The sequence below is a fragment of the Macaca nemestrina genome, chromosome 20 (genome assembly GCF_043159975.1).
Source record: "Macaca nemestrina isolate mMacNem1 chromosome 20, mMacNem.hap1, whole genome shotgun sequence".
In the NCBI taxonomy this organism is placed as follows: domain Eukaryota; kingdom Metazoa; phylum Chordata; class Mammalia; order Primates; family Cercopithecidae; genus Macaca; species Macaca nemestrina.
The window spans coordinates 58,289,508-58,315,572 of record NC_092144.1 but is presented as its reverse complement, the minus strand read 5'-3'; the positions used below and the strand labels follow the sequence as shown (position 1 = coordinate 58,315,572).

Genomic DNA, 26,065 nt, shown 5'->3' with positions numbered 1-26,065 from the left:
CACTCTGTCACTCAGGCTAGAGTACAGTGGTGCAGTCTGGGCTCACTGCAGCCTCCACCTCCCAGGCTCAAGTGATTCTCCCACCTCAGCTTCCCATGTAGCTGGGATTACAGGCACCCACCACCATGCCCAGCTAATTTTTGTATTTTTAGTAGAGATGGGATTTCACTATGTTGACCAGGCTGGTCTCAAACTCCTGAGCTCACATGATCCACCCACCTCGGCCTCACAAAGCCCTGGGATTACAGGCATGAGCCACCGCACCCAGCCTGTATTTTGTTCTTAAATAACCACAATTACTTGTGGGAAATGCCTTGGATACTCCATAACATCTTAAACAGTGGAATCTAATTGAAAACTGCCACCGTCATATCCTGTTTTATGTTAATTTTTGTATAGTACTTGATTTTTATAGCAGCAACCTATGAAAACCCAGCTTTGCAGAGATGCAGTGTCATTGCAAGGAATGTGACATAATACTGAAAACTGAAATACCTCGAACTTGTAGTTCATACAGTGGCCAACAGGTGTCGCCGGGTTTCCTTGGAAAAATCCAAAATACCTTGCAGTGCCCAGTGAGTTCCCGGCATGTTGGTGAACCCACCGGAAACAGCCATAAAGATCTGATCCATTGATCATCTGGGGCCCGCATGAGATTACACCAATTGCAGGCTTTAAGGTCGTCAGGTTTTTTGTTTCTGCAAACAAATAAAAGGTCCATTTTCCCAGGGCAGATTTAAATTTGGTTAAGATTTGATTTCTTGGCCAGGTGCGGTGGCTCATGCCTGTAATCCCAGCAGTGTGGGAGGCTGTGGCAGGTGGATCACTTGAGGTCGGGAGTTAGAGACCAGCTTGGCCAACATGGTGAAACCCCATCCCTGCCAAAATTGCAAAAATTAGCTGGGCATGGTGGCGGGCGCCTATAGTCCCAGCTACTCAGGAGGCTGAGGCACAAGAATCACTTGAACCTAGGAGGTGGAGGTTGCAGTGAGCTTAGATTGCGCCACCGCACTCCAGCCTGGGCGACAGAGGGAGACTCCGTCTCAAAAAAAGAAAAAAAAAAAGATTTGATTTCTTATTGATAATTTTTAGTACAAATTTTACTGTAAACTACACTTTCAGCCATTGTCAGTGTCCAGTGAGGGGCAGCGAAGGTGGCCTCTTTCTACTAAGGCAGATTTTCCCCAAGATGGTTTTTGCAGTTTTTATTGTGACCCTAGAGGTATGATTTTTTTTAACTTTAAAAGTTTTTGTCTATAGCAGGCCGTCATTTGCATTTTTAACCCTTTCAGATTCTATTTTGGGGTGAATAACACTAAAGGAATCGTTTGTAAAGAAAGACACACCGTGTATGTCTTGGCTACATAGGTAAATGGGGGCTGGACTCCCTCAAGGTCCCTGCCTTGCTTGGGGTTGACAAGGAGCAGGGTCTTACATGGCCCGCCACTTAACAGGTACCTTGGATTGGTACAAGATAGAACTGTAATCCCAGCACTTTGGGAGGCCGAGGCGGGTGGCTCACCTGAGGCCAGTCGTTCAAGACCAGCCTGGCCAACATGGTGAAATCCCGTCTCTACTAAAAGTACAAAAAAGTAGCCAGACGTGGTGGCGGGTGCCTGTAATCCCAGCTACTCGGGAGACTGAGGCCGGATAATCACTTGAACCCAGGAGGCGGAGGTTGCAGTGAGCCGAGATCGCACCATTGCACTCCAACCTGGGTGACAAGAACGAAACTCTGTCTCAAAACAACAACAACAACAACAAAAAAAAACAGATGACAGATGAGGGCAGATTGCCTCCAGAGTCAAAATGCCCTTGTAGGTTCACTGTGATTTTTTTGCCATCTGACCGTTCTGTCTATTGTCAGAAGTGGAGACCCCAGAAGAAAGCCTCACAGAGGCTGAAGTGGCAACAGAGAAGGAAGGAGAAGACAGGGACCAGCCCACCACACCTCCCAAGCCCCTAAAGACCTCCGGTGAGTTTCCGGTCCTCTCCTCCGCCCTGCCCCGCCTCCTGATTTTGGGGTCAGAAGTCTTTGGAGGACAATTAATTTAAACAAGGCATAGATTCTCAAACTTACTGCTTAAGTGCAAAATCTAGAAGAAGAATAGTTTTTATTACTGGGTTTTTTTTTTAATTATTATTTTTTCCCATGCATGTGGGAAAGGAGGAAAGAGCCAGTCATTCTTTAAAAAGTCTTCATAGGCCAGGTGCGGTGGCTCATACCTGTTATCCTAGCTCTTTGGGAGGCTGGGGTGGATGGACTGCTTGAGCCCAGGAGTTCGAGACCAGCCTGGGCAACGTGGCGAAACCCCATCTCTACCAAAAAAAATACAAAAATGAGCTGGGTGTGGTGGCACGCACCTGTAGTCCCAGCTACTTGGGAGGCTGAGGTGGGAGGATTGCTCGAGTCCAGGAGGTGGAGGTTGCCGTGAGCTATGATCGCACCACTGCACTCCAGCCTGGGCGACAGAGCAAGAGCTCCCCTGCCTCAAAAAAAGTAAAAGATAAAACGTGTTCACAGCTTTCAGAAGTCATAGGTGTAAATTAAATGTTATTAATTAAGTTAGACAACCAAACTGAGTTACAGGATTTTAGAGGCTGAAGTTACCCTCGCAGGGTGGTCCAAGTGGCCGTGAGGCCTCTGTGTTAGAAACGCTTGCAGGGAGAATTTTAGGGATCCAGAGTTGTATCTGATTTTCTGCAGCTGCTGGGAGGACTGGGAATATTTTCTTCTCATGGGGATGAGATTTCTTTTTACCACTATTCCTAAGTCTCCTACTGCAGGCCAAGTGCTAGAATTCCACTAGTTTAGCACTGAGGAGTAGACAGCAGGCCTGAGATCTCAGCTCAAAGCTAGCAGAAAGGAAAAGGGTAGGTTTAGCTGTATCTTCCATCTGTGGGGTCAGAATGATCTTGGAGGTTAAAAAAAAAAGTCTCAGGGTCAAAAGAGTTTGCATCACTGTCTGAGCGCTCTCACCACAGAAGCAGAGACCCTGACGGAAAGCGTTTCGGAGCCCGAGGTGGCCACGAGGCAGGAACTGCAGGAGGAGGAAGAGCAGACCAAGCCTCCCCGCAGCGCTCCCAAGACGCTCAGCAGCTTCTTCAGTGAGTTTTCTTTGCTCACCCCACCTCCCGGGGTTGTCCAGGCAGGAGGCTGGTGGGCCTGTCTCCAGAGGCCTGAGATGCTGTGAGACCCTTCTCCCTTTCCTGCTGGTTGGAAAGTCAGCCTCGTCTCTACCAGCCTGTCACCCATCTCCCCACGCACTGGGGCAGTGCTGGGTGCAGAATGGATGGGAGGTGGGGGCTACCGGAAGGAGAAAAGACCCACTGTTTTCTATCTTCATTCCTAGCACCCCGGAAGCCAGCAATCAAAAAAGAAGTGAAGGAGGAGGAGCCAGGGGCTCCAGGAAAGGAGGGAGCTGCTGAGGGGTGAGTCAGTGTCCGGGTCTGGAAAGGGTCTTCGAGCTGTGTTTCCTTCTCTGCATTCCCACAGCCCCACCCCCAGCTCAGGCTTCCTCCTCTTGCAGGACTCGGCAAACCTTTTCTATAAAGAGCCAGGGAGTAAATATTGTAGGCTTTACGGGACACATTTGGCTCCTGTTGTAAAACCATTCTTAGCTCCCAGGACCTGTAGAAATGGTCCAGGATCGAAGTTTGCTGACCATGGCCCCAGCCACCCCCTGACCCTGCCTCCAGTCTTTCATCCTCAGTCTGATCCCCGTAGAGCCTGGGGGATCTTCCTAACACCCAGAGTTGACTCTGCCCCTCTAGGGTTCCCCAGAGCCCTCAGGAGAAAATCTACACCCATTCGACAGCTGACCCCCACCTCTCTCTCTGGCCTCGCTTCCTACTTCTCTGTTCCTCTGGCTCTGAACTCACCAGATTTTTAATTTTTGAGACGGAGTCTTGCTCTGTTGCCTAGGCTACAGTGCAGTGGTGCCATCTCAGGTCACTACAACCTCCACCTCCCAGGTTCAAGCGATTCTCCTGCTTTAGCCTCCCAAGTAGCTGGGATTACAGGTACATGCCACCACACCCAGCTAATTTTTGTATTTTTAGTAGAGACATGGTTTCACCATGTTGGTCAGGCTAGTCTTGAACTCCTAGCCTCAGGTGGTCCATCCACCTCGGCCTCGCAAAGTACTGGGATTACAGGCGGGAGCCACTACACCTGGCCTGAACTCACCAGATTTAGTATATGTGCTGGAAGCCAGTAGGCGCATCTCCTCTGCCTTAAAATTCCCTGAACACCCCTTCTGTGCCAGCCGTGGGCGGCCCATGGGGATGAACCATAGAGAGCTGGCCGCCCCGCCCTGGCCCTGGTGATGTGCATAGTGTGCTGGGGCTGTGGGACCCTGAGTAGGTTGTTAAACAATTCGTTGCTTCACTGTAATTTTGTTAATTATTTGAGGAGATGTCTGGGCTGATTCCCATGACACCTAATACGCACGCAGGAGGCCACACTGAAGACTGATTGGATGCACGGGTGGATACATATCCTATAGTGATGATGTCACCCCCCTGCCATGCTTGAAACCCATCTGCTATTCCCCCCAGCACAGAGGATAAATGCTGGGCTTCCCAGTGCCCTCATGAGCCAGCCCTGTCCACCTTAGATTGCAGCCTCCTGGCATCTGCAGCCTCCTCCTGCTCCCTCCGCACACCGTGTCCCCATGTCCTGTCATTCCTCCCTGCTTTTTTTTTTTTTGAGACGGAGTCTCACTCTTGCCCAGGCTGGAGTGCAGTGGCGCCATCTCAGCTCACTGCAACCTCTACTTCCTGAGTTAAAGTGATTCTTCTGCCTCTGCCTCCCAAGTAGCTGAAATTACAGGTGCCTGCCACCAAGCCTGGCTAATTTTTGTATTTTTTAGTAGAGACCAGGTTTCACCATGTTGTCCAGGCTGGTCTCAAACTCCTGATCTCAGGTGATCCGGCCGCCTCAGCCTCCCAAAGTGCTGGGATTACAGGCGTGAGTCACCGCACCCAGCCTCCGCCCTGCTTCTGAACATGCTTGCCCCCGGCCTAGAACACTGTCCCCAACCCACCCTGCCCAGCAGGCTTCCCTCAGGACCCAGCTCCCATTGCACCTGCACGTCTGATTGTTAATCAACGTGGTATTAGCACGGCACCTGGCACTTTGCGACACCCAGGACTGTACGCGCCTTCCTCTGTCCTACCCCAGCCATGTGATCCCTTTTCTGTTTCTCAAGCTTGTCTGCACCTCGGGGCCTTTGCACTCGCTATTCTCGCTGCCTGGAATGCTCTTCCCCTGCTGCCCATTGTGCCAACCCCTCCCCTCATTCTGCCCAGATGTCTCCGGCGTTCCCTGACCGCCCTGTGAAGCAGCACCTCTCATCTCTTCCTCTCCCTCTACTCAGCTTTCTTTTGTTTTCTGAAAGATTTTTTTTAACACCTAAAACTAATGATGTGTTTGTACAGGGGTTTTTTTGGCCCGCTTTCCTCTGACTCTCCTGCTGGAATGTGAGCTCCAGGTTAGCAAACTTTGTTTCATCCAGCTCTGCACTGTGTGCCTTGAACAGAGCCTGGCACATCACAGTTGGAGGAATGACTTCGCTTTGACCCAGGGCTCTATTGTAATTCAACCTCCCTTTTGCCTCCATAGACCCCTGGACCCATCCGGTTACAATCCTGCCAAGAACAACTACCATCCCGTGGAAGACGCCTGCTGGAAACCGGGCCAGAAGTGAGGTTTCTCCCTTTTCACACTGTCCCCCTGCAGTCCCTGTTGCCGCCGGAGGCTCTCTAAGCAGAGCCTTGGTTGGGAGAAATGGTCAAGTCTCTCCCTCCTGTGTTTTGGCGACAATCAGCAGCATTGAAAGGGACAGAGAGACAGCCCTGGGCAGTGAGCTCATGCATTTGGGTATTGGCAAGGGTTTCCCAGGGAGGCGTGAGGAAGCAAGGGTGCAGACGGGCAGCGTGGTATAGCCGGCACCACTGTCGCTCTTGCGGCTCTGTTCCTTCCCCAGGGTCCCTTACCTGGCTGTGGCCCGGACGTTTGAGAAGATCGAGGAGGTGTCTGCCCGGTAACTAATCAGGCCTGCCTGGGCGGGGGCGGGGACGCTTCTGGCTCTGTCCTCTGCACGGCGGTCCATGCTGCCTTGTTCCGCCAAATCCTTTCAACTTGGCCTCCGACCCCATTCGGGCGTATGATCGTGGATGTCAGACATGGTCACAAAAGCAGGTCCTCTTGACTTTCCACCTCGTTCTCATGGGTCAGAGCAAGACACAAGGGTGAGCCCAGATGTGTGGCTCATTCTGCTTCCTGCCTTCACTGTCAACCCCACTTCCATATGTGTCCATGTTGGTTAAGTGATTCGAGCCTGTTGTGACTGCTCTGTAGTGTCCCTTCTTTCTCACATTGCATATGTTACCAGCACTTTTTTTTTTTTTTTTGAGACGGAGTCTCGCTCTGTCACCCAGGCTGGAGTGCAGTGGCCGGATCTCGGCTCACTGCAAGCTCTGCCTCCCGGGTTTACGCCATTCTCCTGCCTCAGCCTCCTGAGTAGCTGGGACTACAGGCGCCCGCCACCTCGCCCGGCTAGTTTTTTTGTATTTTTTAGTAGAGACGGGGTTTCCCCATGTTAGCCAGGATGGTCTCAATCTCCTGACCTCGTGATCCGCCCATCTCGGCCTCCCAAAGTGCTGGGATTACAGGCTTGAGCCACCACGCCCGGCCCAGCACTTTTTTTTTTGAGACAGTCTCACTCTGTCACCCAGGCTAGAGTGCAGTGGCGCGATCTCAGCTCACTGCAAGCTCCGCCTCCCGGGTTCACACCATTCTCCTGCCTCAGCCTTCCGAGTAGCTGGAACTACAGGCGCCCGCCACCATGCCCAGCTAATTTTTTTGTGTGTGTTTTAGTAGGGTTTCACAGAGTTAGCCAGGATGGTCTCGATCTCCTGACCTCGTGATCTGCCTGCCTCGGCCTCCCAAAGTGCTGGGATTACAGGCGTGAGCCACCACGCCCGGCCCTAATTTTGTATTTTTAATAGAGACAGGATCTCACTATGTTGGCCAGGCTGGTCTCGAACTCCTGACCTCAAGTAATCTGCCCGCCTCAGCCTCCCAAAATGCTGGGATTACAGGCCTAAGCCACCACATCCAGCCCTCTTCTATATTTTGTAAGGATGCTTTTTGGATTCAGAGCCTACCTGAAAAGACCTTGTTTCCAAATCAGGTCATGTTGTGAGGCTCTGAGTAGACACGAATTTCGGGGTAGGCTGTTCCACCCACTGCACCATCCAATGGTGGCTCTTGCTTACAATTATTACTGTGGGATTTCTCTAATGTTGGTTTTTGTATTTCTTCTCTGAACCTTAAAAACCTTGGTAATGAGACTTCTGTAAGAAAAACACAGCTTCTCTTTTTAATGAGGCCCCCTAAGTTTGCCAGTAACAAACCCATTCTTTCCAGCTTTGATGTTTTAGACAGAAACACGGTTTTCTTTTTAGAGGCAGTGCAGCTTAGTGGCCGGGAGCATAGTCCTCAGGCACACGGCCTTGGTTTACATCTCAGCTTGATACTTGCTCTGTGACCTTGGGCAGGCCGTGGACTCTCTGTGCCTCCGTTTCTTCATCTGTAAGATGGAAATAATAATAGTACCTGCCTCAGAGGCGAGCTGTGAAGATTCAGTGAGTTAAAAGGTGCAAAGTGGCTGGCCGTGTTGGCTCGCGCCTGTAATCCCAGCACTTTGGGAGGCCAAGGCATGCGGATCATTTGAGGTCAGGAGTTCAAGACCAGCCTGACCAACATGTTGAAACCCCATCTCTACTAAAAATTAAACAAAAGTGAGCCGGGCGTGGTGGCGCACACTGCTAGTCCCAGCCACTTCGGAGGAGAATGACCCGAACCCACGAGGTGGAGGTTGCAGGGAGCCGAGATCGTGCCACTGCATTCCACCTTGGGCGACGGAGCGAGACTCTGCCTTAAAAAAAAGAGTGCGGAGTGCTCAAAGCCAGCACCTGAATTTAGAAAATGCTCCATAGCAGGCCAGGTGCGGTGGCTCACGCCTGTAATTTGGGAGGCCGAGGCAGCGGATCACGAGGTCAGGAGATTGAGACCATCCTGGCTAACACGGTGAAACCCTGTCTCTACTAAAAATACAAAAATTAGCCGGGTGTGGTGGCGGGCGCCTGTAGTCCCAGCTAATCAGGAGGCTGAGACAGGAGAATGGCGTGAACCCGGGAGGCGGAGCTTGCAGTGAGCCGAGATTGCGTCACTGCACTCCAGCCTGGGCGACAGAGAGAGACTCTCTCAAAAAAAAAAAAAAAGAAAAAAAAGAAAACACCCTGTCATTTCTCTGGGCTGATCATCACCATCTTCATCATTGTTACTGTCACACCAAGTCGCTCCCCCACTGTATCCGCCCAGTGGGTTCACCTTGCCCGCTGCCTAGACAGAGCCAATTTATCAAGACGGGGGAACTGCAGTGGAGAGAGTAATTCCCGCAGAACTGGCTGGGCAGGAGACCGGAGTTTTATTTTCATTCAGGTCAGTCTCCCTGAGCATTTGGGGAGCAGAGGTTTTAAAGAAAATTTGGCAGGTAGGGGCTTGGGAAGTGGGGAGTGCCGATTGGTCAGGTTGAAGATGGACTCACGGGGGGTCAAAGTGAGTTTTTCTTGCTGTCTTCCGTTCCTGGATGAGATGGCAAACTCGCTGAGCCAGATTACCAGTCTGAGTGCTGTCAGGCTGAGTGCAGGGTCTGCAAACTCTCTCAAGACCTGATCTTAGGTTTTACAATAGTGATGTTATCCCCAGGAGAAGGCTGAGGAGCCAGAGGCTGCGTGACCCCTAAACCTAAATTTCTGATCTTGTAGCTAATTTGTGAGTCTTGCAGAGGCAGGTCCCTAGGCAAAAAGGGGTCTTTTCCGGAAAGGGCTATTACCAATTTCATTTCAGAGTCAAACCATGAACCGAATTCCTTTCCACAGTTAGTTCTTCCTATACTCAGGACTGAACAAGGACAGCTTAAAGGTTGGAAGCAAGATGGAATCGGTTAGGTGTGATTGCTTTCCACTGTCATCATTTCCTCAGTTAGGGTTTTGCAAAGGCGGTCTCACCACTTAGCAATCTGTGATTTTCCTCATGGCTCCAGGCCCCAGAGCCTGGGACTGTTCCCGAGCCCTTTCCTCTTCTCCTTTCTCCATTTCTTTCTAGTGTCCACCCCCTTAAACCCACCCCACCCCTACACCACACTTTGGCCTTGAAGAACCAGGTGGTGACACCCCCGTCCCCTCCTCCAGGCTCCGGATGGTGGAGACACTGAGCAACTTGCTGCGCTCCGTGGTGGCCCTGTCGCCTCCAGACCTCCTCCCGGTCCTCTACCTCAGCCTCAACCACCTTGGGCCACCGCAGCAGGGCCTGGAGCTTGGCGTGGGTGATGGCGTCCTTCTCAAGGCAGTGGCCCAGGCCACAGGTAAGAGGGACTGTGGTTGGAGGGACCGGAAGGACGGGAGCTCAGCCAGAGAAAATGCAGAGGTCAGGCGGATCGGAGAGAGACTCTGCAACTGGGGTGGGGTAAAGACTGAGAGGGAGGAGAGCCTGATGGGGACAGATTTGCAGGGGTGAGGGAGAGAACATAGGGGCAGCGGTTCAGGCAAGGGAGGACCAGGCCTGTGTTGGGACAGGGGCCGTGGGGCGCACTAAAGGGGAGGGCTGGGGAAAGATGCCGGAGGCAGCGACAGCAGGATTCAGGGGCTGAGATTAAAGGTTGGGGCGTAGAGAGGTCTGAAAGGACTTCGACTGGAGGGACTGGAAGGAGTGGGAGGAAGGAACTCCGTGTGTGAGGGGCCAATGGCCTGCAGGGGCCCAGCCGCCAGCGCTGGGTGGAAAGGCTGGTGATGTGGACGACCCGCCTGGCAAAGGCCTGGAGTGCTCGGTGCTTATCATGAGGACACTGGAGAGCCATGGAAGGATTGTGAGCAGGCAAGGGGCAGCATCCAGGGAGAAGAGGAGCTGCATCCCAGCTGTAGAGGAGAGAGGAGAGGGCAGGAGTTGGGAGAGAGGGAGCACGGGAGAGATCCGGCAAACAGTGGGTGTCAGGGTGAGAAGGCAGGAGGAATGCCTCCAGGATCTCCCTGGGCGAGGGGATGGATGAGGAAGCCATCAGCAGCCTGGGACCCTGGTGAGGGGCAGGCACCTGCAGGGGGCATTAATCACCCCAGCGTGGGGCAGGCGTGGGCAGCCTCTATCTGTGGGCCCCCAGGGCCATCCAGGACGTTTGGAAATGGGTCTGAGGCTCACCAGGTCTGGCTCAGAGCCCAGGGTTCGGGAGTGGTCAGCGTAGGAGGGATGACCACCCGCTGGTGAGTTCTCATCCACTTGGGGAGAGGATGTGCTGGGTGCACTGGAGCTGGCTTAGGGCCATGGAGAGCAACGTGTAGGGAAGGCGGGGGTTTCAGGCTTTCGCGAGAGGACACAGGGACTGAGAAAAGTTGACTTGGCTCAGGAAAGAGTTACAGGCTTATGGGAGCCAGAGGAGATGAGACTCAAGATTCTCTCACTCATTCACTCACGATGTGTTTCTCGAGCACTGACGTCATCCCAGACCCAGCACACACGGGGTCTGTTAAGAATACTCTGAGCTGCAGGTAATGAAAACCCAACTACATTGGCTTGGACAAAGAAGGATCTGTTTTTCTCACAAAAGAAGTTGCAGATGCTGGCTTTCCTGCCCAGCGATCCATGGCGGCCGGGGCCTCTTCCGCTCTCTCATGCTTCCACCCTTGGCATGTTTGTGTTCACACTCACACTCCTCTCCCTGCCGCCTCGTGGGCCCCGTGGCTGCCCAAGTCCTGGGTTTGTTGTGAGTTGTTGACCACTTTGGAGAATCCCATCCCCTTTGACGTGTGAGTCGATACGTCACATACCGATGAACACTCACTGCTGATGTTCCCATTTATGGAAGTTTCACTTCACGTGCGAGACCCGGCCGTTTGGTGTGTCCCCTCATGTGCGGCAGCCAAGCGTCCGTGGACTGAAACGCGCGCTTGTTCATCACAGACTGCTTTCCCTTTCGTTCTTTTCTGGTTAGGGTTAGGGCATTATTTCGACATGTGTAGGCAGGTTATGTTATCTCCACATTTCATTTCAGAACAGAAAAGAGGTGACACACAGTATCTGGTGACAAGGGTGTGTTGGTTCTGATACGTTGAGAGCTGCTTGTCACACTTGTCACCGTGACTTGAGGCTCCACCTCCCCAGCTCTTACACCCAGGCGCCCACGGGACCCAGCTCTGGACAGTAAGTGGGGCCAGAGCACATCCCACGTGTGTAAGTTGGTGGCTCCAAAACAAGCCAAAGGGTCACTGGTCACTGCCAGAGATGTTCCTGACCCGCCAGAGGAAAGGGTCCCTTGGCCTTCTCTGCTCTGTCCACACTCACGTCCCTAGTGATCTTGTCCCGCCTATGGCTTTAAATCCCATCTGCTCCCTGATGACACCGGCCCAGATATCTCCCCTGAGTGTGGTCATGTTCGTTCATCCACCGCTTTCCTGGCTCCACGTGCATGTCTGCTGGCTTCCTACAGCCAGCGTAGCTGGGGGCACCATCCCCAAGCTGTTTCTACCAAGTGGGTGAGCGTTAGACACAGGGAGGTGCAGGGACTCGCCACAAGCGCACACAGCTGGAGAAAATTTATCCAGGCCGCCAGAGAAGGGAGACACGCAGCCACAGCTGTCACCCTCGACACCCCCACCCGCACTCTCCCCTGAAGGTCGGCAGCTGGAGTCCGTCCGGGCTGAGGCAGCCGAGAAGGGCGACGTGGGGCTGGTGGCCGAGAACAGCCGCAGCACCCAGAGGCTCATGCTGCCACCGCCTCCGCTCACTGCTTCCGGGGTCTTCAGCAAGTTCCGTGACATCGCCAGGCTCACTGGCAGTGCTGTGAGTGGCGGGCTGCTCACCGCGGACCCCAGACATTTTGGGGACCTGAGGCCATGTGTGCATCAGGAAGGCTTCTGGGTAGACCATCGGCTGGGTCACTTCAGTTCTGCTTGTGGGGGGCACGGCTTCCTCTCCTCCTTTCTGCACCCAAGCCTAGGGGGTTCTCTCCAGAGTCTAGCAGACCCAATACCATGGCTGCCACATGACAGGACTCTAAATACTTCCTGGATAAAGGGAGAGGGAGGCAAGGAGAGCTAACTCGTTCTTACTGCCCTAAGAGTGGGCGGCCATGGGAGCTGGGACATGGGGATGGGGTGAGGGAAGGAGGGCAGGTGTTCCAAAATGCGGGGCAGCAGCGCGGCTGGGGGGGTGGAGGTGTGGTCCCTGCCTTCACCAGGCACTGACGGCTCCTCCCCCGACTCTCCAGTCCACAGCCAAGAAGATAGACATCATCAAAGGCCTCTTTGTGGCCTGCCGCCACTCAGAAGCCCGGTTCATCGCCAGGTGAGTGTGCGGGCCTGTGAGGCTGCGGAGGGGGACTGCAGACGCGGAGGTGAAAGGAGGGAGGGACTGGCAGCCGGAATCATCACGAATGCCCTGACCATCCTTGGACGAGAAAAGCATGAGCAGGAGACCTGGCCCCTGAAGAGTGGGAAGGGGCACTGTTTCCTTTCGCAGGCCAGCTTCTGTCCCTTGGTAGTGCTGTCTAGAGAAGGCCCGTGGGCCCCTGTGGATGAGGTGTGCGGTGATTGATTAGTGAGGTCTGCCTCGGCCTGGGCACAGGCCCTGTAGCAGGAAGCCAGGATTTGTTTGCCATGACAGTAAGAGCAAAGCCATTGAGGGCTCACATCATGGAGTATTTCTTAGGTGCCCAGCCCTGTGCCACATGCCTTATCAGTTCCTACCAGCGACTCTGTGAGACTGGTCTTGTTACCCTCACCTCCAGTTTATAGAAGGGGAAATGGAGACACGGGGAGGCAAATTAAGCCACTTGCCTCCTGCCACTGGCTCAAAGCAAGGACCATGCTGGGGTCCTGACCATCACAGTCACCAGGGCGGGTGCCAGGCTCAGTTCTCTCCCTGACTCACCCTCCTTGAGTCTCGCCAACCCCTCAGGGCGGCTGAGATGAGAGGTGCTGGTGCACCTACTTGTGCCCCTCCCCAGTCCATGCTAGCTGGCAGGATCACTACTGCCTGCCCTCAGTTTCCTCATCTGTCACATGGGGCTGTGTGATGTCTGGGGTCCCTTTCGGGCTCTGAAGATTCTTCTGGTTTTTGAGGAGAGGGTCTATACATGTCACGGTGGGGTAGACCAGAAAAGAGAGGAGGCAAGATCGGGGAGGTGCAGACAAGCCCCCTTCCCTGGCTGCTCTCTCCCCAGGTCCCTGAGCGGACGGCTGCGCCTTGGGCTGGCAGAGCAGTCGGTGCTGGCCGCCCTCTCCCAGGCTGTGAGCCTCACGCCCCCAGGCCAAGGTGAGCTCCTGTGGCCCGTCACTGCGTCCCTCACTGGAGTTAACTCGGGCTTCCCCCCTCCTCTTCAGAGGCCTATGCCTGCCCCTTCCCCAGCGGGCCCCTGCCATCCCAGGCTCCTCTCCTCTGCGGGGGAGCGTCTTGGGCTGCGGCATCTGCATTCCTTGCCATACAGCAAACCACCCACTGTGCACCCTGGTGTAGCCAAGGACATGGGCACCTTCCAAAGCCTCTGGCGGGTCTTTTCTTAGAATTCCCACCAGCCGTGGTAGATGCTGGGAAGGGCAAGACAGCAGAGGCCAGAAAGACGTGGCTGGAGGAGCAAGGCATGATCCTGAAGCAGACATTCTGGTGAGAGCCGGGCCGTGGGCAGAGTTGCCAGGGGCTGTGGGCAGAGTGCCAGGGATGGGGTGGAGCCAGAGGAGCAGTGGGCGGGGCCAGTAAGTGATGGACAGGCGTCACTAGTGCAGTCATGGGGTGACTGAGAGCAGAGGTGGTGATCTAGACAAGACTGGTGCTTGGCACAAGGTTGATGACAAAGATCAGGAGGGTGGCAAACTGAAGGGTCAGTGACCCTAGGAGAGGTATAGAAGACGCTGACAGCGTCCGGGCACAGTGGCTCACGCCTGTAATCCCAGCACTTGGGAGCCCGAGGCAGGCAGATCTCTTGAGGTGAGGAGTTTGAGACCAGCCTGGCCAACATGGTGAAACCCAGTCTCTACTAAAAATACAAAAATTAGCCTGTAATCCCAGCTACTTGGGGGGCTGAGGCACGAGAATCATTTGAACCCGGGAGTCGGAGGCTGCCGTGAGCTGAGATCACGCCACTGCATTCCAGCCTGGGCAACAGAGTGAGACTCTGTCTTAAAAAAAAAAAGAAAAGAAAAACGCTGACAGCAAGGGAGGGCAGCCGGCATCATGAGGTTTCCGAGTTCCAGACAGGGCTGTGCATGTAGAAAGGCCTCAAGGGACCCTGAGAGGAGCAGGTGACTGGTACATGGTGAAGGGTCCTGAGAGTCACGGAGAAGACATTGGGCTCCAGAGAGAGCCGTGTGGAGGGACCTAGGACAGCAGCTGACCCAGGGCTGGTGACTCCAAGATCCTGACTGCCCCAGAGAGGATGTCCGAGGCAGGAGGGCCGATGGCAGTTCCATGGATGCCCTCAGAGCACCTGCTCTGAGCCAGTCAGAGCAGACAGCGGTGAACAAGGCCCAGTAGAGCTCCCAGGCCCGGGCAGCAAGCTCAACCCAGCCTGCACGTGGGGCTCTACCGGCTGCTGACCTCAGGCCTACCCCACACCAGCTACATCAGAATCTTTGTAGGTGGAGCCTGGCCTTGAAAACCGTTATTTATTTGTCTATTTTTATTTTTTTTTTGAGATGGAGTCTCACCCTGTCATCCAGGCTGGAGTGTAGCGGCACAATCTCGGCTCACTGCAACTTCTGCCTCCGGGGTTCGAGCGATCCTCTTGCCTCAGTCTCCTGAGTAGCTGGGACTACAGGCGCGTTGCCACCATCCCCGGCTAACTTCTGTGTTTTTAGTAAAGACGGGATTTCACCATGTTGGCTAGGCTGGTCTTGAACTCCTGGGCTCAAGTGATGCACCCGCCTCGGCCTCCCAAAGTGCGGGGACTATAGGCATGAGCCACCGTGCCCGGCCAAAACCCTTTTTTTAAAAACTATATTCTTGAGTAGTCTCACGTGTAGCTCGAGTAGAGAATCGCTGGTCTCATGGTGATAGACAGGGAACAGGGGCAGGGCCAGACTAAGGGAGACAAGGTAACAGATAGTGACACCAAGGGAGAGCACAGACACAGGGTGGCAAGAGGAGTTCGGCACGTGGTGACTGAGGTGGGCAGAGGTATCCGGGAGCCCAGGTTTCTGGGAGCAGGCCGAGCTCTCTTTCCAAACTGTGTGAGTTCTAGAAAGGCTTCCTCTATCTTGTTTTCACCCTCCACCCCAGCGAGGTGCCCGATCTGGACCGAATTATCCCCGTGCTGCTGGAGCACGGCCTGGAACGTCTCCCGGAGCACTGCAAGCTGAGCCCAGGTACAGACCCCAGGGGCGCTGAGAGCAGCCCTGCCCCCTCCTGAGTTGGCGTGAGGATGGCCATTGTAGGCGCCCCTCCCAGAACCCGCAGGGTCCTCTCCCCGACCAAAACCGAATGCTGTTCCCTGGTGCTGAAACCCACTGCTTTTCTCCTTGGAGTTTCCCCAGTTTCCCCTTCTGGAGTAGACAGGGTGTAGGCGACCCTGCTGTGATAAACAGGAGCTGGGCGTGGTGGCGTGTGCCTGTAATCCCAGCTACTCAGGAGGCTGAGGTGGGAAGATCGCTTGAGCCCAGGAGTTCAAGGCTGCAGTGAGCCGTCGTCGCGCCACTGCCCTCCAGCTGGGCGACAGAGTGAGACAATAAATAAGTAAATAAAAATGGGCCAGAAGGCAGTGGGTCAGGCAAGATAGAATCTCTTTCTCTCACACATAAATGTCCAGAGCAAGGGAGGTGGACAGGGAAGGTACAGGTGTGCAGCTGTGACCCAGGGATGACCCAGGCACCCAGGTTCCTGTGTCTTGTCCCTCTGTCCTCCAAAGATTGTCACCATAGTGTCTGTGATCAAATGTGGCTCAATTCCCTGTTCTAATTGTAGGAGGAGGGACGCAGAGGAGGGAAGGGAGGCAACCAGATTCCTTGCAAGGATGTGAGCCAGACATTGCACATGCTGTGTGGGTTCCAATCACATGGCCTTTCCCAGCTGCAAGGAAGGCTGGAGGCTGTAGTCCCAAGTGGGAGGCTAGGTCCCTTTCTAAAACGTGGGAGGCTTCGTGACTGAATAGCAAGGAAGGAGAATGGTCCTGGGGCCCGTTAGCAGTTCTCCTCGCCATGTTTCCCCTCTAATCCATTGCCTTCCCTCTCCTCTAACTCACTCTCCTCCTCTCCCAGGGATTCCCCTGAAACCAATGTTGGCCCATCCCACGCGGGGCGTCAGTGAGGTCCTGAAACGCTTTGAGGAGGCAGCTTTCACCTGCGAATACAAATACGATGGGCAGAGGGCACAGGTATGGGGAGTGGGACATATCCCTTCCACAGACAGGAGAACGTCAAAGAGCAGGGGCGGGGGGTCACTGATGCCTGAGCTCCAAGCCGGCCTGCGCCACAGACTGCCCAGCTGCCTTCACTCGTCCCTCTGGGCTTCAACATCCACCTCCATGCAGTGGATGCGGCTTTTGTTTTGTTTTGTTTTGCTTTTTAAGATAGAGTCTCACTCTGTCACTCAGGCTGGAGTGCATTGGCGTGATTTCGGCTCACTGCAACCTCCGCCTCCCGGGTTCAAGTGATTCTCCTGCCTCAGGCTTCCAAGTAGCTGGGATTACAGGCGCACACCACCACGCCCCGCTAATTTTTGTATTTTTAGTAGAGATGGGGTTTCACTGTGTTAGCCAGGATGGTCTCGATCTCTTGACCTCGTGATCCACCCACCTCTGTGTCCCAAAATGCTGGGATTACAGCTGTGAGCCATCACGCCCAGTCTGTAGAGTGTGGTCTTAACTACCTCACTGGCTTATCCAAAGCGACAATCATCCAGCATCCTGACCGATGATAGTGGGAGCTCATGAAACGTGGGCTCCGCTGATGCTGCTGGTGGATGTGTTCATTTCAACAGCTGTTTTGGGAGGTGCCCACATGACCCTTCATGCTGTGTTGTGCATTGTGTCCTGTGATCCAGGGTCTCAGGCGTCCTTGGTCCTGGGGTCTGTAAGAATGGGTTATGTCTCTTCTGTCCTGGCAGCTGTGGGGCCTTCGCTCCTGGGGATAGGTAGGCAAGCGAAGTGGGTGGATGCCACAGGGCTCGGGGCAGTTACAGGAAGTGGACCCCTGAGGAGACCAGCCCGGCCAACATAGTGAAACCCCATCTCTGCTAAAACTACAAAAATGAGCCAGTGTGGTGGTGGGCGCCTGTGATCCCAGCTACTCGGGAGGCTGAGGCAGGAGAATCGCTTGAACACGGGAGGCGGAGGTTGCAGTGAGCCGAGATCGCACCACTGCACTACAGCCTCCACAATACAGTGAGACTCCATCTTAAAAAAAAAAAAAAAAAAAAAAGACAAGGGTGGATCCAGTAGACACAGGATCACACAGATAGATCTCCAAAATAGTGTTGAGAAAAAAGACACAAGATGATTTATGATAGTGACAATGATTTCTTGACGACTGTTCCTTGAAATAATAACATACATTCAAGATACTATATATGCAGCCCTGCTTAATGGCTGTGACCAGACTGTCTTAAAATAAATAGACATAGAGGGTGGGCGCAGTCGCTCATGCCTGTAATCCCAGCACTTTGGGAGGCCAAGGTGGGCAGATCACCTGAGGTCGGAAGTTTGAGATCAGCCTGGCCAACATGGTGAAACCCCGTCTCTACTAAAAATACAAAAATTAGCCAGGCGTGGTGGTGGGCGCCTGTAATCCCAGCTCTTTTGGAGGCTGAGGCGGGAGACTCTGTTGAACCCGGGAGGTGGAGGTTGCAGTGAGCAGAGATTGCACCACTGCACTCCAGCCTGGGTGAGACTCCGCCTCAAAAAAAAAAAAAATCAGAATGAGATCTAGAGCATAATGACATTTAAACAAATCTGCTCCCACACGCAGCAAGGTGCACGTGCTTACATGGGGAGGGGTGTAGGGTTGGAAATGAAGAAGAAAATGATGGCAGGAGCTTCCGGAGACAGGGCTGGGAGGTGCTGTTGGTACTGAGGAGATGATTCGCTCAAGTCTCCACACCAGTTCCTCCTCCAGAGCTTCCAGAACCTTCTACCAGTGCAGGTGGGGTCAGAAGAGAAAGGTGAGGCCGCATGTGGGGACTCAGCTGATTTCCCCTCCCTTCTCCCATCGTGACAGATCCACGCCCTGGAAGGCGGGGAGGTGAAGATCTTCAGCAGGAATCAGGAAGACAACACTGGAAAGTACCCGGACATCATCAGCCGCATCCCCAAGGTGGGCGTCTGCCACGCGCTTGCACTCTGCCACGGGCTGTGGTCAGGGGTGCAAAGACCTGAGGCCAGTCTAGGCCAGTGTGGCACAGTGCAGGGTTTATTGGGAGGAGATCAGATTGCGTTTGGCTGCAAATGACGGAGCACTCAGTCCTGCGCGGTGTACGCCGATAGGATTTTTTTCTCACATCTAGAGGTGGGCACCCCAGCACTGACTTGGCTGAGCACTGATGTCCCCCTGAACCCAGCTCATCACTACCTCTATCCCCTGCTGTCCGTGGCTGGTTGGCTTTTAGTGCCGATGCTTGTCCCCTTAGAGTTTCCCAAACAGATGTCACTCTTCCAGACAGAAAGAGGGAAAAGGGATTCTAGCTTGAGTTGACACTTTCCTGGACACCTCCCACCCACACCCGCTCCCCCGCCGTGGACTCCAGCTGGGAGTCACTGTCCAGCACCGAGTTCTGTGGCCACCTTAGTGCAGCAAAGCCTCGAAAAGCCGGAGTCTAACTCTGCAGCCTCTCTGGTCAGGAACGCAGGGAGAGGGAGTCAGGACGAGTGTAGACGGGGCCAGCCTGCGGATAGGCCCCGAGTCTCAGAGAGAGAGTCATACAGAGCTGGGCCTCACAGGCCCCAGAGCTGGGGGCTTCTCTGCACCCAATGGGGTTCTTGTGCCTGTTCAAGGGGTCCTCCGTCAAAGAGCCTTTCTCTTTGCCTGCCCCTAATTCAATAGGAAGTAGGCTATTTCAGAAAGCAGGGGGCACAGTGGCCAGCTTTCTGCCTGTTAGAGACAGTGACGGCGAGAGGCACAGCTGAGTGCGTGCATTAGGGGAGCTCCTGTTCAGTGCCAAGCACTGTTTTTTAAATCGATTTTCTTAAGGTGTAATTTCCCTAAAAGTTAGTGATTTTCAGTGTGCACTGTGCTGTTTCATTAATTTTGAAAAGTTCATACACCCAAGTAACCAACAACCCAATGAACGTATAAAATATTTCCACATTCTCATCATTCTAACATATTTCCTTTGGGCGCGGTGGCTCACGCCTGTAATCCCAGCACTTTGGGAGGCTGAAGCAGCTGGATCAGTTGAGGTCAGGAGTTCGAGACTAGCCTGGCCAACATGGTGAAACTCTGTTTCTACGAAAATACAAAAAGTAGCTGGGTGTGGTGGCATGTGCCTGTAACCCCAGCTACTCAGGAAGCTGAGGCAGGAGAATTGCTTGAGCCTGGGAGGTGGAGGTTGCAGTGAGCCAAGATCATGCCACTGCACTGCAACCTGGGCGACAGAGCAAGACTGTCTCAAAAAGAAAAGAAAAAAGAAACAGGCTTGGCTTTCCAGGATACAACATGAATGCTGCCCCGGCTTGGGCAACACAGTGTTCCCTTGAGGGAGAAGAAGGCCTCCCAGTGGAGGAGACGGACGGCGCAGGCACTCTAGAGGGAACGGCATACGCAAAGGCCCAGTGGTGGAAGAGGCATTGCCCATTTATTTGAGAAACAGAGAGGCTCACATGCTGGGGCGAAGAGAGGCTGAGGGGGCCAGGCGAGGCGAGGGACGACCCAAGCTGACCCAGGAGAGTCCCCACAGCTTTGGGGAATCATGGGGATGGTTTTTAGCAGGGAGGTGCTGTGATCGGATTTGGGGCTTGCCAGCGTCACCCTGGCCGCTATGGGGAAGCTGGATTGGAGGGGGTCGGTGCCCAGTAGGCTGGGCTGAGCAGGGAGGTGGTGGGAAGTGGACAGCTTAGGAAATAAATCATCAAGTCCACTGGGGAACTGAATGTGGGTGACAGAAGGAGATGACAAGAGTTCCTGGGTTTCCAGCTTGTGGGACCAAATATTACATTCTCAGAAACGTTAGTTTCTGTCTCCTCTTGGTGGGGAATAAGAGAAAAGCATCTGTGCGCATGTGCTGCCTCTTTGTTAGTGCATCTTGAGAGCTGCAGAAGAAAAGGGGAATTTATCTCCCCGTGTTTGTCTTTCCACCTCATCCTCCACCTCTCACAGGCCCTGGTCTCTCCCTTCACTTTTCAGATTAAACTCCCATCAGTCACATCCTTCATCCTGGACACTGAAGCCGTGGCTTGGGACCGGGAAAAGAAGCAGATCCAGCCATTCCAAGTGCTCACCACCCGCAAACGCAAGGTAGCATCACCCGCTCCACTGCCTGCCAAGGCCCCCTACTTCCTCATCTTCCGCCCAGTCCTGGCTGTGGGTCCTGCCCAGTGCCCAGAAGGGCAGAGTGTCAGTCTGGATGCAGTTCTTTCAGCCTTCTGCAGAATGGCTGCCACAGCTCCAGCCATCACATTCGCATCCCAGCATCCCAAGTAGGAAGAGGGGAAGGCCCTTTTCCTGCATCTCTGTTGTTTCACTATGAAAGAAGATCTGTTCAGGAAACCCCCACAGGTTTCCCCTTTTCCATCTCATTGGCCAGAACTGTGCCATGTCACTGCCATTAGCTGCAGAAAAGGCTGGGAGAGCAAATACCTGGTGAAGGGGAATGAGGTTGTTGGAATTAGCTGAGAGCCGTTACAATCCAGCACCTGGAACCAGCACCATGGCTGCCCTCACAGATGGGCAGCCAGTTAGGTGGGGCGAGAGGGAGACCAGTAGGTGCATGCTGTTGGCCTCAGGCCCAGCACCCTGTCTCACCTTCCTGCACTCACAAACTCCATTGTGCCCCAACCCAGGAAGTGGATGCGTCCGAGATCCAGGTGCAGGTGTGTTTGTACGCCTTCGACGTCATCTACCTCAATGGAGAGGTGAGTTCCGGCTTCCTGTCCAGGGGCAACTGAGGGGTGACGGGGTGGGATGTGAGCCTGGCAGCTGCCAGTCTGACTTCTATTTCCGACTCTGCCACTTCACACGGCCAGGAGGCCACACTTGGGCAGGAGTTCTCAAAAGTGTGGTCTGAGGACCCCTGAGGTTCCTTAAGATTCTTTCAAGGACATCTTCGACGTCCCTCTGTTTCCAACTCCATGTTGGCGTGAGGTGGATCTTCCTCAGGTCCTGCCACCAGAACAGTGTGTTGCAGAAGCACGCAGGAGAAGCCAGCCTCTGTGAAGCCAGATATTAGAGGATTTGCAAAGTGTAAAATAATGCCTGTAGTCTCACCAATTTTTCAAAACATAGGTTATGTTTCATCAAAATATGTTATTTAGAGCCAGGCACTGTGGCTCACGCCTGTAATCCCAGCATTTTGGAAGGCGGGAGGATCGCTTGATCCCAGGAGTTCAAGACCAGCCTGGGCAATATAGAAAGACCCTGTGTCTATTTAAAAAATAATAATAATAATATTATTTGGATTAGCATATTGGATTTGTTTAATTTCTCATTTTAAATTTCTAATATGGTGTAACTATAATATTATGTAACCCACATTAACAAGCTCTATGGAGTGAGTCTTGAAAAATTTTTGTTTTTGTTTTTGTTTTGAGACGGAGTCTTGCTCTGTCACCCAGGCTGGAGTGCAGTGGCGCGATCTGAGTCTTGAATAATTTTTTTTCAAGATGGAGTCTCGCTCTGTCGCCAGGCTGGAGGGCAGTGGTGCGATCTCAGCTCGCTACAACCGCCTCCTCCCAGGTTCAAGCGATTCTCATGCCTCAGCCTCCCAAGTAGCTGGGATTACAGGTGTGCGCCACCACGCCCAGCTAATTTTTGTATTTTTAGTAGAGATGGGGTTTCACCATGTTGGCCAGGCTGGTCTCGAACTCTTGACCTCAGGTGATTTGCCCCCCTCGGCCTCCTAAATTGCTGGGATTACAGGCGTGAGCCTTCTGCGCCTGGCCTTGAATAACTTTTAAGAGTGTAAAGAGGTCTCAAGAAAGAAAAGTTTGAGAATGGCTTGCTTTGGGGTATCAGGAATCTGGAGCCAGGCCACATGCCTTCAGATCTCAGCCCTCCCTTCCTAGCTGTGTGGCTACAGATGAATGGCTCAGCCTCCCTGTGTGTCAGTTTCCTGATCTACAGTAAAGAGCTAACAGTGGCAGGTGCCTCATCTGTTAGGGTGAGGGCTAACTGGTAGGACAGGGGTGTGGAACTCAGTAGCTAGTACATGGAAGCTTTCAAAAGAAATTTAGCTGCAATCAGGCCGGGCGTGGTGGACTCCAGCCTGGGCAACAGAGTGAGACTCTGTCTCAAAAAAAAAAAAATTTTTTTTATTATCAGTAGTTGAACATGGATGAACTATTTTTTTTTTTTTTTTTTTTTTTGAGACGGAGTCTGGCTCTGTCGCCCAGGCTGGAGTGCAGTGGCTGGATCTCAGCTCACTGCAAGCTCCGCCTCCCGGGTTTGCGCCATTCTCCTGCCTCAGCCTCCCGAGTAGCTGGGACTACAGGCGCCCGCCACCTCGCCTGGCTATTTTTTGTATTTTTTAGTAGAGACGGGGTTTCACCGTGTTAGCCAGGATGGTCTCGATCTCCTGACCTCGTGTTCCGCCCGTCTCGGCCTCCCAAAGTGCTGGGATTACAGGCTTGAGCCACCGCGCCCGGCCTGATGAACTATTTTTATGCAGTCAAGTATGTATCTTTTTTTTCTCTTTAATGTGTCCTCACCCCCTAGATTTTTTTTTTTTTTTCTTTGAGACACAGTCTCTCTCTCTCAGGCTAGAGTGCAGTGGTTTGATCTTGGCTCACTGCAACTTCCAACTCCCGAGTTCAAGCAATTTTCCTGCGTCGGCCTCCCGAGTAGCTGGCACTACAGGTGCCTGCCGAGGACCTCGCCCAGCTAATTTGTGGATTTTTAGTACAGACCAGGTTTCACCATGTTGGCCAGGCTGGTCTTAAACTCGTGACCTCAAATGATCCGCCTGCCTCAGCCTCCCAAACTGCTGAGATTGCCGGTGTGAGCCACCACAACCGGCCTACATTTCTATTTTTAGAGCTTCTAGTAGTCGTATTAAAAGGTAAGAAGAAACAGATAAAATCCTATTTTCTTTAACCCAGTGTCTAAGATATTATCCTTTCAATGTGTGATGAATGTAAGAAATTATTAACGTGGAATTTTACGCTCTTTTCTTGGATTAAGTCTTCTAAATCCAATGACTGTTTTGCCCTGAGCACATCTCCGATTGAACTTGCTGCATTTCAAGGGCTCATGGCTGGTGGCAGCTACACTGGGTAGCACCTGCTCAGCTGAGGTTTCCAGACATGCGCTGAGTAGGTATTGCTGCATTTTACAGATGGGAGCTCTGGGTGCACAGAGGTAAACGCTTGCCCGCCCGAAGTCACCAGCTAGGAAGTGTGTGGGTGGGATGTAAACCTGAAATGGTCTGACCCCAGATATATTGTACCTGCCTAACCCTTGTGGCTCCCCTCTCTCATCTTTTCATACAAGATGTTCATGAGCACAATTTTACGACAGAAAAGAACTGTCGATGGAAAACACGTGCATGTCCCCCTGGAGGGCAAGCGGTGAAGGTAGTTTAACATCCACACAGAGAGAAGCCCTGGGCAAAGGGCAGAGCAGGAACACTGCGCGTGGATGGGAACCGATCGCACAAAAGAGAAAAGCAATTCAAAGCCACAAGACGGATTAGTCAGTGTTGATATGCGGAGACAACTGCCTTATCCTTTGTTTGAAAACATTAGATCACCCCCTTCCTCTCTGACACACACTCTTGCAAGGTCCAGCTGGACTGATTTCAAAGAAAACACAAAACTCTAAAGGTACTGGAAAAACTCAGTGAAAACGTTCGGAATTCTAGGGAAAGGAGGACTTTTTTTTTTTAATCGTCTTGGAGATGAGGCTGGGTGCAGTGGCTCACGCCTGTCATCCCAGCACTTTGGGAGGCTGAGGTGGGTGGATCGCTTGAGGTCAGGAGTTCAAGACCAGCTGGCCAACATGATGAAACCCTGTCTCTACTAAAAAATGCACAAATTAGCTGGGTGTGGTGACGTGCACCTGTAGTCCCAGCTACTCGGGAGGCCGACGCACGAGAGTCACTTGAATTCAGGAGGCAGAGTCTGCAGTGAGCCAAGATTTCACCACTGTAGTCTAGCCTGGGCAACAGCGAGATTCTGTCTCAAAAAAAAAAAAAAAACTGATGAGATGCCCATAAAGTGTTAATTCAAGCTCCAGCGAGGCCACAGCCCCCTGTCTGGTGCTCCTGAAGTCACTGACTCTAAATGATGTCAAGCCCTCTTGCCAGTGAGCTAGCCCTGTGCTTTAAGCTCCCGGAATCCTTCTGACATCGGGGTTCTTCCCTCTCAAGGCTTTCCACAAACTAGCTGTCACTAGTTGTGACCTGCACGTGTCCTGTTCGCCTCACATTTGGGGCTTATTGTCTTTATTTCCACAACGATGTCTCATCTCTCTTCTCCTCCCCGGCCCTGCAGTCCCTGGTACGTGAGCCCCTTTCCCGGCGCCGGCAGCTGCTCCGGGAGAACTTTGTGGAGACGGAGGGTGAGTTTGTCTTCGCCACCTCTCTGGACACCAAGGACGTCGAGCAGATCGCCGAGTTCCTGGAGCAGTCGGTGAAAGGTGAGGGTGCTTGCTCTTCTCTCCTGAGGTCTGCAGCTTGCACTGACCCTGGCCTCCCAGCCCGTCCCCAATCCGGGACTGTTTGACCAGAATCCTGCCTGCCCTGGCGCTTGTGAGCCAGGGCTTCCCAAGGACCACGCTTCTGTCTCTCCCTCAGACTCCTGCGAGGGGCTGATGGTGAAGACCCTGGATGTCGATGCCACCTACGAGATCGCCAAGAGATCGCACAACTGGCTCAAGGTGATTCCCACCCCCTCACCGGGCCTTCCCCGCCCCGGGTCTGGAGGTCTGTCCCAGCTGGGCCGTGGATTTTGAGCCTCCACTGTGTACCCTGTCTGAGCGCAGGGCCCCTTTCCACAATCCCACCCCGGCCCCCTGCTGCAGCCGAGTTCAGACCTCCCCCCTGCTGCAGCCGAGTTCAGACCTCCTCCCTGCTGCAAGCCGGGTTCAGACCTCCCCCCTGCTGCAAGCCGGGTTCAGACCTCCTCCCTGCTGCAAGCCCTTGCTCACGAGTTGTGATTGAGAACAGCCCCAGCCTGAGCACTGCACATCCCATGAGGTGCAGCGTAGATGAGGTTTCTCTCCTGAGCCTGCCGCCCATGTCATCAGGCTCTTGGGCAGGAAGTCAGCCAGGACATGAATAAGAGAAAGTCGGGCAGGAGTGGGCGCCGTGAAGAAAAGCGAGTCAACTCCGGCCCCGTGAGGAGGGGCTGGGAGTGCCCCAGGTGATCAGGCCAGGGACAGAGCAGTAGGGAAGAGCACCCCCGGTGCAGAGGCTCTGAGGGAGGAGCAGGCTCTGCCTGTGCAGGGAGCAAGGGCAGGCGAGGCGCGAGGTGAGCTCAGAGTGGGGAGCAGGCCCCAGATGACGCAGCACCTAGGGGCCACTGTGAGATAAAACTGGATCTTCCTCTTGAGGGTTTCAGGAAGTCAGTGAGGGTTCTGTGCCAGGAGTCACGGTCAGGTTGTCATTGTGCAAAGCTCCTGGGGTTTCCCCTCGAGTGGAGGACGGGCGTGGTGAGGGCCAGCGAGCAGGAGCCTGTCCTTAGTAAGAGTTGATGGATGTTTGAGTGGAGAGGGGCAGTGAGGGGTGGACGAGGGGCTGGAGCGGGAGGCACTGTGGCACTGAGCTGGCCAGGCCGGCTTACCAGCTCTTCCTGTGTGCTTATGGTTGTCTGTGGCTATCTTCCCTCCAGCACAGACCTTTCCTGTCTCAGGAAATAGCACTGTTGTGCCC

The 26,065-nt window shown here is 53.6% G+C and overlaps 1 protein-coding gene across 4 annotated transcripts in view; it reads left to right on the top strand.

Annotated features, from left to right (window-relative positions):
* The window catches only part of LOC105478624 (DNA ligase 1), a 53,003-nt gene that overhangs the window by 16,350 nt on the left and 10,588 nt on the right, over positions 1–26,065 (top strand). For 3 of the 4 annotated variants that reach the window (XM_011736119.3, XM_011736122.3, XM_011736120.3), the window contains exons 7-23: positions 1,868–1,975; positions 2,986–3,108; positions 3,354–3,432; positions 5,627–5,707; positions 5,991–6,047; positions 9,265–9,437; positions 11,736–11,902; positions 12,330–12,406; positions 13,284–13,375; positions 13,624–13,723; positions 15,335–15,420; positions 16,309–16,424; positions 18,265–18,360; positions 20,386–20,496; positions 21,042–21,113; positions 24,687–24,831; positions 24,989–25,071. In XM_011736119.3, coding sequence (XP_011734421.1) covers positions 1,868–1,975; positions 2,986–3,108; positions 3,354–3,432; positions 5,627–5,707; positions 5,991–6,047; positions 9,265–9,437; positions 11,736–11,902; positions 12,330–12,406; positions 13,284–13,375; positions 13,624–13,723; positions 15,335–15,420; positions 16,309–16,424; positions 18,265–18,360; positions 20,386–20,496; positions 21,042–21,113; positions 24,687–24,831; positions 24,989–25,071 — 1,766 coding nt within the window. The remainder of the gene's footprint in view (positions 1–1,867; positions 1,976–2,985; positions 3,109–3,353; positions 3,433–5,626; positions 5,708–5,990; positions 6,048–9,264; positions 9,438–11,735; positions 11,903–12,329; positions 12,407–13,283; positions 13,376–13,623; positions 13,724–15,334; positions 15,421–16,308; positions 16,425–18,264; positions 18,361–20,385; positions 20,497–21,041; positions 21,114–24,686; positions 24,832–24,988; positions 25,072–26,065) is intronic. The other variant, XM_011736123.3, reaches the window with a different exon arrangement.